Source organism: Aphanomyces astaci (assembly GCF_000520075.1).
Source record: "Aphanomyces astaci strain APO3 unplaced genomic scaffold supercont1.6, whole genome shotgun sequence".
NCBI classification, from domain to species: domain Eukaryota; phylum Oomycota; class Saprolegniomycetes; order Saprolegniales; family Verrucalvaceae; genus Aphanomyces; species Aphanomyces astaci.
The window spans coordinates 619,542-633,490 of NW_009798269.1; the positions used below are offsets into that span (position 1 = coordinate 619,542).

At 52.1% G+C, this 13,949-nt stretch overlaps 6 protein-coding genes across 7 annotated transcripts; 3 read left to right on the forward strand and 3 right to left on the reverse strand.

Moving 5' to 3' along the window:
• Positions 1-592: 592 nt before the first annotated feature.
• H257_03540 (hypothetical protein) lies at positions 593-2,031 on the forward strand. The gene has a single exon (XM_009827678.1). It carries the CDS (start codon positions 662-664, stop codon positions 1,469-1,471), a length of 810 nt encoding a protein of 269 aa, XP_009825980.1. The 5' UTR covers positions 593-661; the 3' UTR covers positions 1,472-2,031.
• Positions 2,032-2,191: 160 nt separating this feature from the next.
• On the reverse strand, positions 2,192-4,154 carry H257_03541 (hypothetical protein). The gene has a single exon (XM_009827679.1). The coding sequence runs from the start codon at positions 4,127-4,129 to the stop codon at positions 2,288-2,290; it is 1,842 nt and encodes a 613-aa protein (XP_009825981.1). The 5' UTR covers positions 4,130-4,154; the 3' UTR covers positions 2,192-2,287.
• A 910-nt stretch (positions 4,155-5,064) lies between these two features.
• H257_03542 (STE/STE11 protein kinase) lies at positions 5,065-7,504 on the forward strand. The gene is made up of 5 exons (XM_009827680.1): positions 5,065-5,378; positions 5,433-5,488; positions 5,550-5,744; positions 5,821-5,961; positions 6,041-7,504. The coding sequence occupies exons 1-5, from the start codon at positions 5,114-5,116 to the stop codon at positions 7,388-7,390; spliced, it is 2,007 nt and encodes a 668-aa protein (XP_009825982.1). The 5' UTR covers positions 5,065-5,113; the 3' UTR covers positions 7,391-7,504.
• Positions 7,505-7,641: 137 nt separating this feature from the next.
• H257_03543 (hypothetical protein) lies at positions 7,642-8,838 on the forward strand. The gene has a single exon (XM_009827681.1). The coding sequence runs from the start codon at positions 7,675-7,677 to the stop codon at positions 8,785-8,787; it is 1,113 nt and encodes a 370-aa protein (XP_009825983.1). The 5' UTR covers positions 7,642-7,674; the 3' UTR covers positions 8,788-8,838.
• H257_03544 lies at positions 7,642-9,400 on the reverse strand. 2 transcript variants are annotated; one of them, XM_009827683.1, is made up of 5 exons: positions 9,317-9,400; positions 9,120-9,261; positions 9,018-9,051; positions 8,009-8,970; positions 7,642-7,924 (listed from the first exon to the last, which is right to left on the reverse strand). In XM_009827683.1, the coding sequence occupies exons 1-4, from the start codon at positions 9,390-9,392 to the stop codon at positions 8,806-8,808; spliced, it is 417 nt and encodes a 138-aa protein (XP_009825985.1). In that variant the 5' UTR covers positions 9,393-9,400; the 3' UTR covers positions 7,642-7,924; positions 8,009-8,805. The 2 variants fall into 2 exon arrangements, with proteins under 2 accessions (XP_009825985.1, XP_009825984.1); XM_009827682.1 differs by having other exon boundaries at positions 7,642-8,970.
• Positions 9,401-9,667: 267 nt separating this feature from the next.
• H257_03545 (hypothetical protein) lies at positions 9,668-11,044 on the reverse strand. The gene has a single exon (XM_009827684.1). The coding sequence runs from the start codon at positions 10,967-10,969 to the stop codon at positions 9,767-9,769; it is 1,203 nt and encodes a 400-aa protein (XP_009825986.1). The 5' UTR covers positions 10,970-11,044; the 3' UTR covers positions 9,668-9,766.
• Positions 11,045-13,949: the final 2,905 nt, after the last annotated feature.

Here is a 13,949-nt window from a genome sequence, read left to right on the forward strand (position 1 = left end):
ATGACTGCTTGGCCACGGGAGTTAATAAAACGAAGTAGTTTTAGTAAAACAACGCAAGTTTTAGATCAGCCAATGACAGAACGGTGGGGAAGCTTACTTTTACGTCGTGTGCAACTTCGGTTTAGGTTAAACTTTGGATGGTTTTAGGAGCTAAAACAACGCGCAAAATATGTGAAAAGCACAATACTATTAATATTATAGTAATATGTACTACTACTAGTAGTATTAATAGTAGTACATAGTAGTATTAATACTATATAATATTGGCAGCATTTGGAAAGTAGCGATGAGCTCAAACTAACACTGCTAACGTTACCGTTAATGTTTAGCTCGGGGGCTATAGTACGTACACGGAGTAGTTGACATAACGTTGATACTGTTCCGTTCTAGCGTCAAATTGCACTTGTTACTGGCAGTGCCAAACAACAGTACCAGGATTGTAGATAAAATGCTGCAGGTTTTGAAGCATCCAAATCTATCCAATTATAGAGGTTTCTTCGCTTTGTGTGTGGTTGGCAGCCAACTCGTAAACCTGCATGAATACATAATTGGGCGAGATTATCAATTGTTACAGTATTTGAGATTTGAACGGCCCACGGCCAGGTGGCATTTGGCGTTTGGCCGTCGGTCCACAACAAGAGTACAGGCGCGCAGAGACAGGATGAGCAGGTACAACGACTACGGTGGTGGCGGAGGAGGGTACAGAGGGGACAACAGAGGCCGCATGGGTGGTGGCGGCGGCGGGGGCGGTGGTGGCGGAGGGTTCCGTGATCGCCGCGGTGACCCCACTGGAGGGGGGGCTGAACATTTGGCTCGCATCCACGGCACAGAGGAAGATCGCGTGAACTGCCCGTTCTACTTCAAAATTGGTGCATGTCGGCATGGCGATCGTTGCTCCCGCTCCCACAACAAACCCGTGTTCTCCCAAACGTTGTTGGTGAAGCACATGTACCAGAACCCGCTGTCGACTGTGATTGCCGCGAACGGTGACCCGAACCAATTGGACCAAAAGACCGTGGACGAAGACTTTGAGGACTTTTTCGAAGAAGTGTTTGAAGAACTGTGCAAATTCGGCAAGGTCGAGGAGCTCAACGTGTGCGACAACCTCGGCGACCACTTGGTGGGCAACGTGTATGCCAAGTTTGAAGACGAAGAGTGCGCAGCCGCCGCGCACAAGGTCCTCTACGGTCGGTTCTACGGCGGTCGACCCCTCATGTGCGAGTACTCCCCCGTGACGGACTTTCGAGAGGCAAGGTGTCGCCAGTTTGACGAAGGCACGTGCAACCGAGGCGGGTACTGCAACTTTATGCACATCAAGATGGTGTCTCGTGCCATGATGTTTGAGCTCGAACGGCATTACAATACACATGGTGACGACGACAAGAAGGGGGGCGGCGATCGAAGCAAAAGTCGGTCTCGATCGCGATCGCGGAATCGCAGTGGTCGGTCCCGACGGAGCCGATCAAGATAAGCCAACGAACGAACAAACGAGCGCAGCCGCGAATCAACGAACGACTCAGGCGGACGACGATTAAACAGGAAGATTGTGTTATAACTATCGCAGCAGCGTCAGGAATCCAGAGTCCGTCGTCACCACTCAAAATGTGGGTGATGGTGGCGGCGATGGATGAGTTAACAGGAGCAGGCAGGGACAGGTGCAGGGACAGGTGGGCATGTGGAGGATGTGTCGTTCAAAGAACTACCGTGTATACCTCCAGCTGCTACCATCGGCAGACCAAAGTGTGGCCCGCCCGTTGACTGCGGGTGAAACATGACGATCGTGCAGGTTGTAACCGTGGGGATGCTCTAAACCTAAGAAGATCTCCAGGGATACTGTATGTAGTTTTCAGTGTCATTCAAGGGCGTGACTCGGTGAACGGCAGGCAGATCAGCTACAGTTGGCGTTGTACTGTACAGGCAAACCGACGACCAAAGTGGACTGCGGGACTACTATTTGTGTGCACTTGCAGCCTGGCAACCTCCATACCCGCGGAAAGCTCATGTGCAATAATATACAGCCAAGCTAATTCGATTATCCCCGTGGAATAATCGAATATCGCGAATAATCACGAATCGACACGATTGGCTAATCCAATTTTGAGTGGATTTGATTGGCTCTTATAGAAGGACAAGTATATTCAACCAATCAAAACTCGAGCGAGATTTAATATTGATGACAAACCACGCGAATTTTGAATGTTCATAGCGAATTCACAATAGCTACAGTTCGTATTTGTGGCTTAGCGCTCTCTACATACTATAGCAGTATACACTACTTACCACCTACCTACGCCACAAGAGTGTTAACGTTGTCAATACTGAGCTCGTCCGTGTCAAAGTAGTTGTAGTCGCCGTCGCCAAACTTGAGGATCTTGAGCGACCCGGTTGTTTCGTCCAGAATCGTGACGAAGGTGGCGGGGGCGTTGGTCGGCCGGGTGGTCCACGTGTCATGGCCGGGCGACGGGTTCGCATTCAGGTAGTAGTTGTGGGTGGCGATGGTGGTGGTGCCGGCGTAGATGGCTTCGGCCACGTCCAGCTCCCCGCACCCGCCGGGGTCTGCGCGGCCGCGGCAGTTGCATCCATATTGGTTGGACCGCAGCACTTGGGCGTTCAAGAGCCAGATCGCGGGAATCCCCCCGGCGCCAAACCGAACTTTGGTCACAAAGATCTTGCTCCCGCCCCATCCGTGGAGCCCATAATTCGCGGGAAAGTACCCCAAGCACGAGTCCGCAGTACATTTGGATGCCTGCATGATGTTGACTTCGGCGCCCGTGGTGATGCCCGGGCCCCCGAACTGGTCCGACGGGTTGGACGCGTCCCGGAGCCACCCCCCAAACTGCACGGGGTCGCGCGAGAACCCGATGCCGTCGGCCGTGGCGTACCCCTGGGGGGCCCCGCCGTTGTACTTGTCCGGGTTGGCGTTGTTCATAAACGCAATGTTGTTCGAGTAGCCAGTGCCGGCGCTGTACTTGGAGGACCGCACCCACTTGGCGCCCGTGAATTGGAACACGCTGACGTCGTAAATGTCCATAGGGCCCCGGAACACCATGCTCACTTCCTCGTGGTACGGCGCGATCGTGCCTTGGCTGTACACGGACCGCTTCTGGCACCCCTGCAAACTCGTGACCATGTCGTACGTGCCTGCCTTCCACGACTTGGGGTACGCGAACTGCGCCTGGACGTTTTGCATTGGGGGCGGCGGCTTGTTGGCCGGGGGCGGCGACGACGTGCGGCCGCGCACCGTCACAGCGGACGCCCCGTTCGATGTCGACGCCGCCCCCTTTGTGTGCTTGAGGTAGCACGTGCCTTGGAACCAAACAGCCACGATGCACTTGGGGTTCGCCACGCAGTCGGCACAGCAGTCGCCAGCGTTGGCGCGGGAGGTCGTTCCAAGGTCGTTCCCTTTGTAGTCCGTGTTGGCTTCCAGGGGGGTGCACTGCGACCCGACTGACCCCGCCTTCGCCCCGTTCAGAGTCGACTTGGCGCCTTTCTGGCTCTTGAGGTAGCACGTGCCTCTGAGCCAGACAAACACCGAGCACTGCGCGTTGGCGGCACAGTCGTCGCAGCAGAGATCGGCGGACGCGCGCTGAGTCGATGCCACGTCGTTGCCCCAGTAGTCTGTGTTGTCCTCGATCGCCCCGCACTGACCCGCGGTCGTGCGGGAGCCTGCGCGGGCGCCAGCAGCTGCCACGCGCACCCCCTTTTGGCTCTTCAGCCAACACGTCCCGCCTTGGTAGGACGACCAAACAAAGACGGAGCAACTCGGGTTGGCCGTGCAATCGTCGCAACATTGAGCTGCGTCGGTGCGCTTTGTCGATGCGATGTCAAACCCGGGGTAATCGATGTCTTGCTCAATGGCCGAGCACGAGTTGGCCTTGTAGCCTGCCGTCGCACCTGCCTTGAACGACCGCGCCGTGAGTTGGCTCTTGAGCCAGCACACGCCATTCGTGTAGACGTAGCCAACGCAGTTGTCGCGAGCACTGCAGTCTTGGCAGCAGTCGCCGGCAGACGGGCGGGTGGTGGAAGCAATGTCGTTGCCAAAATAGTCTGTGTCGGCATCTTGCGCACATCCGTGCGTGTGCGAGGTGAGGACAGCCAGGCAAAGCGCCAATGCAACGACCCAGTTCATATGTCGACGGCCGCTATAATTGCAATCTGAATAAGCCAGAGTAGAAGGTGAGATTTATAAATAGACGTGGCGCGCCGCTACATATGTGGCGGTTATTCCGACGGTTGTACAAGGTTCCACAAAATTTGCCACCAACACCATTGCGGCTGTTGACATGGCGGCGGTGGCGATACTATACGCCAGCGACGGAGATTTCTCCTTGTGCTCTGGAGAAGGATCTCGCCCGCGGTGTTTTTCATGAAGCCAGTCCCTTGATGCACGTTCTGAAACCCCAGTCTGAATGCCCATGCATGGACCATGTTTACATGGAACTACTACAAAGTACACTGTACTATAGTGCAAAGTGACTGTACTACTGTACTGCCCAGAGATATCCAGATGCTGCACATGCGTACGCAGATCACTGGAGCTTGTTGGGATCAGTGCTCACAAACTGATCGCCCCGCATCAGTCGCACATGGGCAAATCGATGGCGGTGATGGCGGCAGCAATGTCAACCACGACAATAGCGAAGCGTTCCCCCCATGTAATTTTGCCATCATCGTTACTGAAATTTTGTGACCGCCACATGGTCAGCTGTGGCATCCAACATGCAGGCGAATGTGAAGCACGCATATTCCCACGTTATGATCCTACACAGTACTGTACTAGTTAATATCGCAAGTCCCACGTTAAGTACAGCACCCGTACAGTTTACAGTTAGTACTACATACTAGTACTGCATCATACAACTAGATAGGCAGACATGCAGCAATCACGTAACTACGACTCGGAGGGTTGTCAGGCGCGGTGGCTCCTACGAAGCGAGGGGGGGGGCTTGGATCGAGGGGCCAGTCATTGTGCTGGACATTATTAATAGGTGATATGCAACTCTGAAAATATGCCACGTGTTGGTTGAATGCTCGACGTTACGAGGCTATTTATACTGGTTGGCCGCCCGAGAGCCCTTTAGAACGTGTGTCCTCGGAATACATGGCACCGTGAATGGGAGGTGGCGCCAGTAAACCAGCATCGCTACCGCTGGAGCAAGATACATCCACGGCAGCATTAACCCTCGTCACCCCGCTGCAATGCACAAGCCCCAAAGCCAGCTCATCCCCGAAACAGCGCACCTCCCTGCGTTCAACGAGGGCCCGTAGGATGGAGCAAGTCGAATATACGTCCATGGAAGCGCTGCCGGGGGGGGCAGGGCAGGACGAAAGCGAGTGGAAATCGAAAGAAGCTCGGGAACACACGGATTCGCTTCACGGTACGAAGCGGACTACATAGTGCCTAACGTTATTGAGTCGACAACGGTTTGTAGAGACGACGTTTGCGTGGAAAAAGGGCGAGTTGTTGGGATCGGGTAGCTTTGGCTCGGTAGGTGCAACCCTCCCTACACTAGTAGTTGGTGACGACGGGGGTTATGTCGTGCACGTAGGTGTACCTTGCTCGCAACGAAACAAGTGGCGACTTGATGGCGGTCAAGGAGATCTCGTATGCTGAAGAAACGCCCGACGAAATCGCGGCGATCCAGCAAGAAGTGACGTTGTTGCGCAGTTTGAGCCACCCGCACATCGTCACATACATTGGGAGCGAATTCAACGAAGCCACGAGCACGCTGTATATTTTCACGGTAAGCACCCCCCCCTCCCCCCCGCTACAGTACTTTCACTAACTACTATCCACAATGTATATATACCAACCATTAGGAATGGGTGCCCGGGGGAAGCTTGGAAGACAACACAAAAACGTTTGGGTGCTCCGAGCCGGTGGCTCAAAATTACATGTCCCAAGTCCTCTTGGGGGTGCAGTATCTCCACTCGCGCCACGTCATTCACTACGACATCAAGGTACGTAATAGTGTGATGTAGCTCAGCCAACTACTGTACGAACACAATTGGGTTTCTAAGCACTTCAACCCGTGTGTAGCCGTCCAACATTTTGATTGACCAGCATGGCACGGTAAAACTGGCCGACTTTGGGGCATCGCGGCTCCTCAGCGCGAGCTCCATCGCCAAGTCCAAGTCGATGCGCGGCACGCCGTACTACATGGCCCCTGAAGTGATCAAGCAGCATACTCACGACACTAAAGCCGACATTTGGAGCATCGGGTGTACTTTGCTCAAGATGCTCACGGGGGCCCCCCTCTGGAAAGACATGAAGTTCCAAACCCAGGTGGCGCTGTTCTACCACATCGCCAACCTCACAGCCCCCCCGGCGCTGCCGTCCACCTTGTCCGAAGTCGCAACATCGTTTGTGCTCGCGTGCTTGCAGATCCCCCCCGACGACCGATGGAGTGCCGACCAATTGCTGCGCCATCCGTTCATCCAACAGCGCCATATTGCGCTGCCGCCTTCCCGCCATACGTCCAATCGAGCCCGCGCCAGCACGGCGGCCGCCCCGTCATCAACAACATCATCATCCCCCTACAATCCCCACCACCATCGAACGACCCTCACGTTGGATTTGGATGCCCCAGACGACGAAGTCTACCAGGATGTGGGCCAGCGGCACGACCAAGCCAAGCACGACAGGATACCGCCACGCGTGTGCAAAACAGCGTTTGCCTACCCAGACAGCCAATCGCTGCAGTTGCCCCCCGCAGCCAGAGTGCACCCAGTGGTTTTCGGAGGTGTGCTAGAGCCAGCAGTCGCCAAGTCTCCTCGACCTCCAGCCAGCGACGACAAGGAGGCGCTTCATGCCCACTTACCACGGACTGCCACGCACGCGACTGCGGCGACAACTTCACGTAGCTCGACCGATGAATCGATGAATGGCCTCATCCCCCAACCTCGGCATGGACAACACGTGTCGTTCACCCCGCCCAAAACCCCCCGCGAAGAGGACAAGTTGCCGAGCTTGACACCGCCGAAGAAGAAACTATCGGATCCTCAGGTCCAGTCTATCGTACTGGAGAAGCTGGGGGGAGAGGATAATCCAAGTGGAGACCGGCGACGGTCGTTGCAGGCGACTGCGCTGGACAGTGACGAGAAGGCGCGTCCATTGACCATCCCCGACGCTATGCCCATACTTGGAGCCACGCCATCTCCCGATAAGAATCGAAATGCTAGGACGACGTCCGACGTCGAGGTTGACAACGCAACGGACCGTCGGGTGGCCAGAAGTGCTTTCGACGACACGCCCATCCTCACAGACGCAGCGAAGCGGGAGCGCGACGTGGTCCTTGAGCGTGAGGAGCAGAAGCGTCGCCTAAAGGAACAACGGGAACGCGAGTGGCGAGAGGAGCAGGATGCATATAAGCGGTCGCTGCAGCGATGAAAATGCCACTGTATGGGACATCTAGCGACGACGATGGAGTCACGACGACCCTACGCATTATCACCTGCAACATATTATTTTAATTTTATAAAAATATTAAATTAAATTGCAACATAGGGTATATTATTACATTTGCCTGTCGGTGAAGTGCAAAATTCAGCCGTGAAATGATATGAATAGCAGTATGGAGGTTACTCCTTCCAGAGTGTTGCGACAACCTCTGAACCAAACGTTGCCGAAAATAACCACCACAGAAATCCTTCCAAGTGTCACTTGTCAAGCAGATGGCCAGCAAGCGGATCGGGCCAGGTTCGGCTGCGCTCGTCGTGGCTGCGGCTGGCATCGTAGGACTTGCGGCATTCCTGGCGCTAAAGTTCTTGGACCAATCACCCAAGACCAACAAGGACGACAACAGTCGCTCGCTCAGCAGCCCCACAACCTCTCCGAAACATGCCACGTCCAAGGCGGTAGCGCTTTCACCCAAAGCGAAAGCTCCGTCGCCGCTGCCATCACCGAAAGCCAAGATTCCTTCGCCTCCACCGTCGCCAAAGCAAGTGCCGGTCACCAAAGCGAAAGCTCCGTCGCCGCTGCCATCACCGAAAGCTAAGATTCCTTCGCCTCCACCGTCGCCCAAGCAAGCGGCGGTGGCCATTGAATCCGCGTACCTTGCCCACAAATCCTCGCCTCCAGCATCGCCAAAACGGCTCCCTGCCAAGCAACCTGCGTCGCCAGTGTCATCCCCCGCGCAAACTCGCAAGTCCAGCACACCCCCGACACTCGACACTCAAGCAGAGGCCGTGGGCGTGATTGAAGCAGCCTACATTGCGCACAAGACATCGCCAACGCACTCGCCCGCTCCGTCACCTAAAAAGCCAACACCGACGTCGTCCCCGAAGAAGCAGCCCACGCCGCCCGTGTCATCGCCAGTCCAGATCAACCGCAAGGGCTCACCGCAACCGGATAGCGATCAAGTCGAAGCCGCCAGTGTCATTGAAGCCGCGTACATCGCTCACAAGTCGTCCCCAAAGGCGTCTCCTAAGAGCGTCACGCCAGTTGTTTCGTCGCCTAAACCATCCACGACAGTTATTTCGTCACCCAAAAAGATTGCTCGAAAGGGCAGTTTGCCGCCCACTTCCCCGTCCATTGAAGACGTGGAGGCGGCTCAAGTGATTGAGAGTGACGAAGCGTCGTCTTCGAAAGCGTTGACGATTGTCACCGACGATGACGAAGACACGAATGCGGCGTTGCAGACCAGTGTGACCAGTGACGGGTACGTAGACCTGGAGCCATCAGACAACCTCGTGACGGACGTCCAAAACGACGAAGCAGCTCCTGCCGCCAGCCCTGACGCGAGCAAGAAGAACAAGAAGAAGAATAAGAAGAAGGGCAAGAAGTAGGAATCATGAAGTATGCTTTTAATATCGATCGTCTTTGATGAGATCCAAAAAGGATTTGATGGCGTCGATCTCGCCCATGCTGGACAGTTGAAGCAGGTCCCACAGACACTCTTCCAGGGCCCGTCGGCGCTCCGACAGGTAGTCGTGGCTCAAGTCGCGAAAGCACAGAAACGACTTGGCCGGCTAGGAATAGCATGTTGTAACATCGAGCGAAGCGAGTTGAGTCGTACCAGTTCTGGAAGGCGAGAGCCAAGGCAGTGCAGTCTACCATTGTCATATGGGAGAGTGTGAGGACGGGAATAACAAGATGGAAGCAGCTGTGGGCAGCATACTCGTTCCAGAGGTCGACGAACTCGCGGAAGCGCCTATTCACGATCCAAGTATCCGACCCGCATTTGACCTGGATGGTGTACTCGGCGAAGGTAGCATCTTGGACGACGAAGCCAGTGATGGCCAGCGTGTAAAAGTTGTCCCCTACAGCGGTCGCATGCATCGTGTAAGGATGGACGGGATAGACAAATCGCCGCACCATATCTCGACGACCACACCGCTGGCTTGAGGAACGTCGGAACAGTCTGCTTGAGCATCGTCGAATGTTCGATCATGAACTCTCTTAAGGTGCGAATGCAGGCATCTTAAGTACGTTTTGCGAAAGGTCGCCAAAGATATATTTCGACATGTCCGTTGCATTCTAACAGTGACGACCTAATGTAGGCAATATCACACATCAAAGATGACAATCCAAGGATGCGAAGTCGCAGACAGGATGTCTAATGCTGGTGTGGGCAACATCAAGAGCCTGCGAAAATAGTACGAGCGTGTACAGTACATTTCAGTGGTTGTGTTTTGAGTTTGCAGTGGTCATGCAAGACCAATCACCAGAGGGGCATATATATCCATTTCGGCACGACCACGAATTTTGAGTAATAAAGTGATTTGAAGGTTTATAATTGAAATCATGAATTGTGGGAGCGTTCAGTTAGACGAACTTCTCCTCCGGGCCTTTTGGGTCGTTGACAATTTGGGCTTCCGGTACAACTTCGACCATCACCACAGGGACAGGGGTCGTGGCGACACCGTAAGGAATTGCAGCATGAGGCTCTTCATGCTGCGAGTCTCGGCGTCGGCGGCACCTGTTGCGGACCTTCTTTATCACGATGAACAGCACAACCACAAGCACAACGCCCAGGATGACCAACAAGCCAGTGCCAAACTTGAACGAATGTGACGCAGTGTGGGCTGGAAACGCCGCCAACGCGACGCGTGTAACAGGGTTGGAGGTCGTCACTTCGATCGCACCAGTCACTTGGTGGGGGGCGCGACCGACCACAGCCACCGTTCCGGACCCAGACTTTTCCACATCGATCGACACCGCCGAGCTTAAGTACATGCTGCCGCTGCCCGACAGCTTGGCTTCGGCCATTTGACACGCCATAGACCCAGCTTGGATCGAGCCAGACCCACTCAATTCGGCTTCATGCGTGCCGCACGTCCCCGCGTCGGCTAGCGTGATGCGCCCGGACCCCGAAACCGACGTGGCCAACTGGGCAGTGACATTCAACCCCTTAGTCGCGAGGATGTAGATATCTCCAGACCCAGAAATGTCGGTTTCCACACTTGGGGCCACGATCGTCGCCGTCGACAGGACAATCGCCCCCGAGCCAGACAGACTGGCATCCAATTCTGTCAATGCGATCGAAGGAACGTCCACTTGAATGCGGCCAGACCCGGACACGTCCAAGTCGAGATGGTCGAAAGTAAGGGACGACGTGTCTTGAATGAACACGCTGCCGGACCCCGAGAGCTCAATGCCCAATGACCTGGTGGTCAACGTGTTGGGAAAAAGCGCAACGTCGCCACAACCATCGAGGTTGACGAGCTGCAGAGCGTGCTTGGGAACGTAGATGTCGACAATGAAGTCGCCGTTCCAGTACCAAAACGTGGTGGACCAGGTTTGCTTCAAGTCAACTTTAAGGGCCTTCACGCCACTTTCCGTGGTCACTTGTGTGAACGTCATGGCGTCGACAATGGCTTGAGACTCGGACTTGACGACCGCCGAAATCGTTTGGACCCCAGCGGGGGCTTCATAGATAAAGGCGGGTTTGCCCAAAATAAGACCAGTGAGGTCGGACGCCGTTGCGTTGAAAGTTTTGGTGGCCCAAGAATCGAAGGCAGGCTGCATGCTGTTTGATTCGAGTGAAAGTTGCGTAATGAGACTGCTCACCACGCTGCCATTATTGTCGCACTTGCGTTCGCCTGTCAAACGACGATACTAGTTACTATTAATAGTACATGTCCACTGCGTGTATCACAGCTTTTAAAAAGGGTTTAAATAAAAACGGAAATTCAACAATATTACGAATGTTGGTGTTGGACTGACATGACTACAGTACAGTACTAGTATACTACTACGTAGTACTCATAGAGAAAATGCACTGTACTTGTAACGCTTACGAAACTGCGAGAAAGTTACAGTGTCTAGGCCGTCGACGAAGTGCGTGTACGCAAAGTATCCCGATAAACAAGCAGACCAAGGGACAGGATGCGGCTATGATGCTGTCGCTTGATAACACAAAAGAAGTACAGGAATGCCAATCGAGGGACCACTATCATGGTCCCTCGAGACTGCGGATCACGCCAGCGATATTTGGAAACACCTGTGGACCAAGATTGGCATTCCTGTACTTCTTTTCACCCAAAATATTTGGTTACAGTATTGGAGAAATCGACTCGAAGCACAATTTTATATCATAAAATGTACTAGTACCAGTATTTAATTGAATAGGTTTCACCTGTGACAAGTGGCCAAGCTTCTGGGCCAATATCGCTGAACTACCATTGGCTGGAATTTAGGATTAAAGCAACTTCATTGGCTAGTCATTTAGCTGCGATTTGGCCTGAATGGTATTGCAATATTTGAGGTTGCCAGACGGGCCCTCGGTTCTCTGTACTGTTAGATGCTACAGTTTCAGAATGTAACCCCCCGCAAGGTCTTACAGAAGAGGGCATGAACAGGGCTTGCGCCCCCCCCGTCGTGTCGTCGATGTATTTGCCAATAACTTTAGTTTGTACTAGTATTACGCTACATTGTTTGCGTGGGTTGGTCCATATATTTCCATACAAAAAGGCCGGTTGGTTTAAACTCTATTGCTCGATCAATTTTTCACCAATCGAAAATCTGAACCGTAATTTCTGTTGGGCTTGTCCAGTTCTACTAACTTAGTATCCTAAAAGATATCAATACAAAGTTGGAATAGCTGTCGAAAGGCAAGGCATTTTTTCGTAGTCTTTAGATGACTTGCACCAAACCGGTGTGTCAACAGGTAGATTACATTTGTAAACAAATGTTTACAAATGCATGCGATGACTGTAAGGCCCATAATCCGGGTAGTGGTTATCCGGATTATGCGCAATTCATGGTGATTTTTTCGCTCCTCACTTGAACTTCGGTGAAACCAGTTAACAATCATTGATTTGCCGAACTTCTCCTAATACTTCGAAGTAGAATGTTAGAATTGATATAATTGGATAAAACTAGTGACCGCAACAATAAAACCCTTAGTGAGTTAATACTATTCCAGCAATTATGTTATAGAGTTTCAACCTTATTTGGAGGTATGTTAAACCTATGATAATTAGTTACTTTATAAACGAATAGTAACTGTATAAATACAGTATATATTTGTACCGTTGGCTCAGCCCATTTGCAATACTTTAATCAAGTCTACATTTCGGCAAATGAATGTTTGGAGTGGACATCTTTACAATTTTATTACTTCAATTCCAAACAATTAAATTGACTTGTGTTTGAATCTAACTAAAGAGCTTGGACTAAGGATTATAAAAATGCATCTACCAAGTTCAAGTTGTACTACGGTGGTTGGCCAAACAGTGATACTTCGAATTTGACCAGATGAACTGACATAGTTAAACCAATCATTAATTTGGCCCGGAATGGCCCAAAATTTCTCTGTCTTGTTTGGATACACCAAACAAGACCGAGAAATTTTGGATAGGGACCCGCGTTGGAGATACTACTGGTACTTATTAGCGTAGCTGCTATTAATAGTACTAGTATTATAATTACCGAAAACATCATTTTTATGTTCCTTCAATGACAATCACTCTAGGGCAAATCACATCACTCGTCGAATTAATTTTCGCCTTGTGGACATGACAATATCGTAACTTACTCTGCATCATGGACAAATCACTTTTCAAAATTCAAAACACTCATCATGTGCTGTGGCATTATTGGAAGTTTTGTTGGCGCTGTGGGTACGGTCGTGGCGACTGTAATTGGCTTTGTACTGTGGGTGGTGAGGGCGTGTGTATCGATTGCGTGTGGCGTCGTGGGGTTCATTTTGTGCTGCAAGCCGATGAAACCCCTGAAGCCATTTCGGCAGTCCAACGACGCCGCCGCGCATGCTGTACTCGTGACCCCCGTGGGCACGCCTGTCGTCTCTGATCCGTACCACCTTGCCCAACCCCAAGTGTTGTATGCCGTACCTGTTCAATCTAAAATCATTGCAGTATAACTAACTATATACAAAAACAAGGACTTGCTTTGATTATTTGTTGCACCCCTCGTACATACTTCAAGTAGTATATTAAGCTTTGATTTCGCATTTGGTTGTGCCCCCGAATCAAATGCCTCGAACCACACCATATGACTTGTCGCCATATTACGGCCATGATTGATTGGACATAAATCGTGTCCAGAAAATGCAAAGTGATTGGCCGACATAGTATTTCACCAAGGGCTTTCACTGGCTCCCGTGGCCAAGGTCCAAGCCGAGGCCCGTCGTTGCATATACCAGCCAACTGGGTCGACCGTCCTATCTCTATTAATAAGTCACTACTTCTTCAGCAACGCCAGTCGTCTACACGTATGACTGCTCTCCCGCACTGTGGTTATCTGTGTTCATGTCCTCAGGAATGTGTTGAGAGCGTAGGAGCAATAATTAACTGTTGATGCGATAATTTCAGCCAATAGTTTGGCGCGGTCGATAATCTTTGGAATGAGTTGGGGAGCGTTTTGATTGGCTGTTGCCCATTTTGAATTTTACTTGGGAAATACTACGTATCCAATCAAACATTTTGGAGCGATAAATCTTGGAATGTGTCAATAGTATTACTAGTAGTAATTTCCGGATCATCTA

What these genes read in the sequence shown, in the direction of transcription:
- H257_03544 (XM_009827683.1), bottom strand. Translation starts at nt 9,392, where the DNA reads ATGATCGAACATTCGACGATGCTCAAGCAGACTGTTCCGACGTTCCTC. An exon ending in GGTGTGGTCGTCGAGATATG is followed by an intron (nt 9,262 to 9,316) that starts GTGCGGCGATTT and finishes CGACCGCTGTAG; the next exon opens with GGGACAACTTTTACACGCTG. An exon ending in GCTCTCGCCTTCCAGAACTG is followed by an intron (nt 8,971 to 9,017) that starts GTACGACTCAAC and finishes TGCTATTCCTAG; the next exon opens with CCGGCCAAGTCGTTTCTGTG.
- H257_03545 (XM_009827684.1), bottom strand. Translation starts at nt 10,969, where the DNA reads ATGCAGCCTGCCTTCGATTCTTGGGCCACCAAAACTTTCAACGCAACG.
- H257_03540 (XM_009827678.1), top strand. Translation starts at nt 662, where the DNA reads ATGAGCAGGTACAACGACTACGGTGGTGGCGGAGGAGGGTACAGAGGG.
- H257_03541 (XM_009827679.1), bottom strand. Translation starts at nt 4,129, where the DNA reads ATGAACTGGGTCGTTGCATTGGCGCTTTGCCTGGCTGTCCTCACCTCG.
- H257_03543 (XM_009827681.1), top strand. Translation starts at nt 7,675, where the DNA reads ATGGCCAGCAAGCGGATCGGGCCAGGTTCGGCTGCGCTCGTCGTGGCT.
- H257_03542 (XM_009827680.1), top strand. Translation starts at nt 5,114, where the DNA reads ATGGGAGGTGGCGCCAGTAAACCAGCATCGCTACCGCTGGAGCAAGAT. An exon ending in GCACGCTGTATATTTTCACG is followed by an intron (nt 5,745 to 5,820) that starts GTAAGCACCCCC and finishes ACCAACCATTAG; the next exon opens with GAATGGGTGCCCGGGGGAAG. An exon ending in TCATTCACTACGACATCAAG is followed by an intron (nt 5,962 to 6,040) that starts GTACGTAATAGT and finishes ACCCGTGTGTAG; the next exon opens with CCGTCCAACATTTTGATTGA.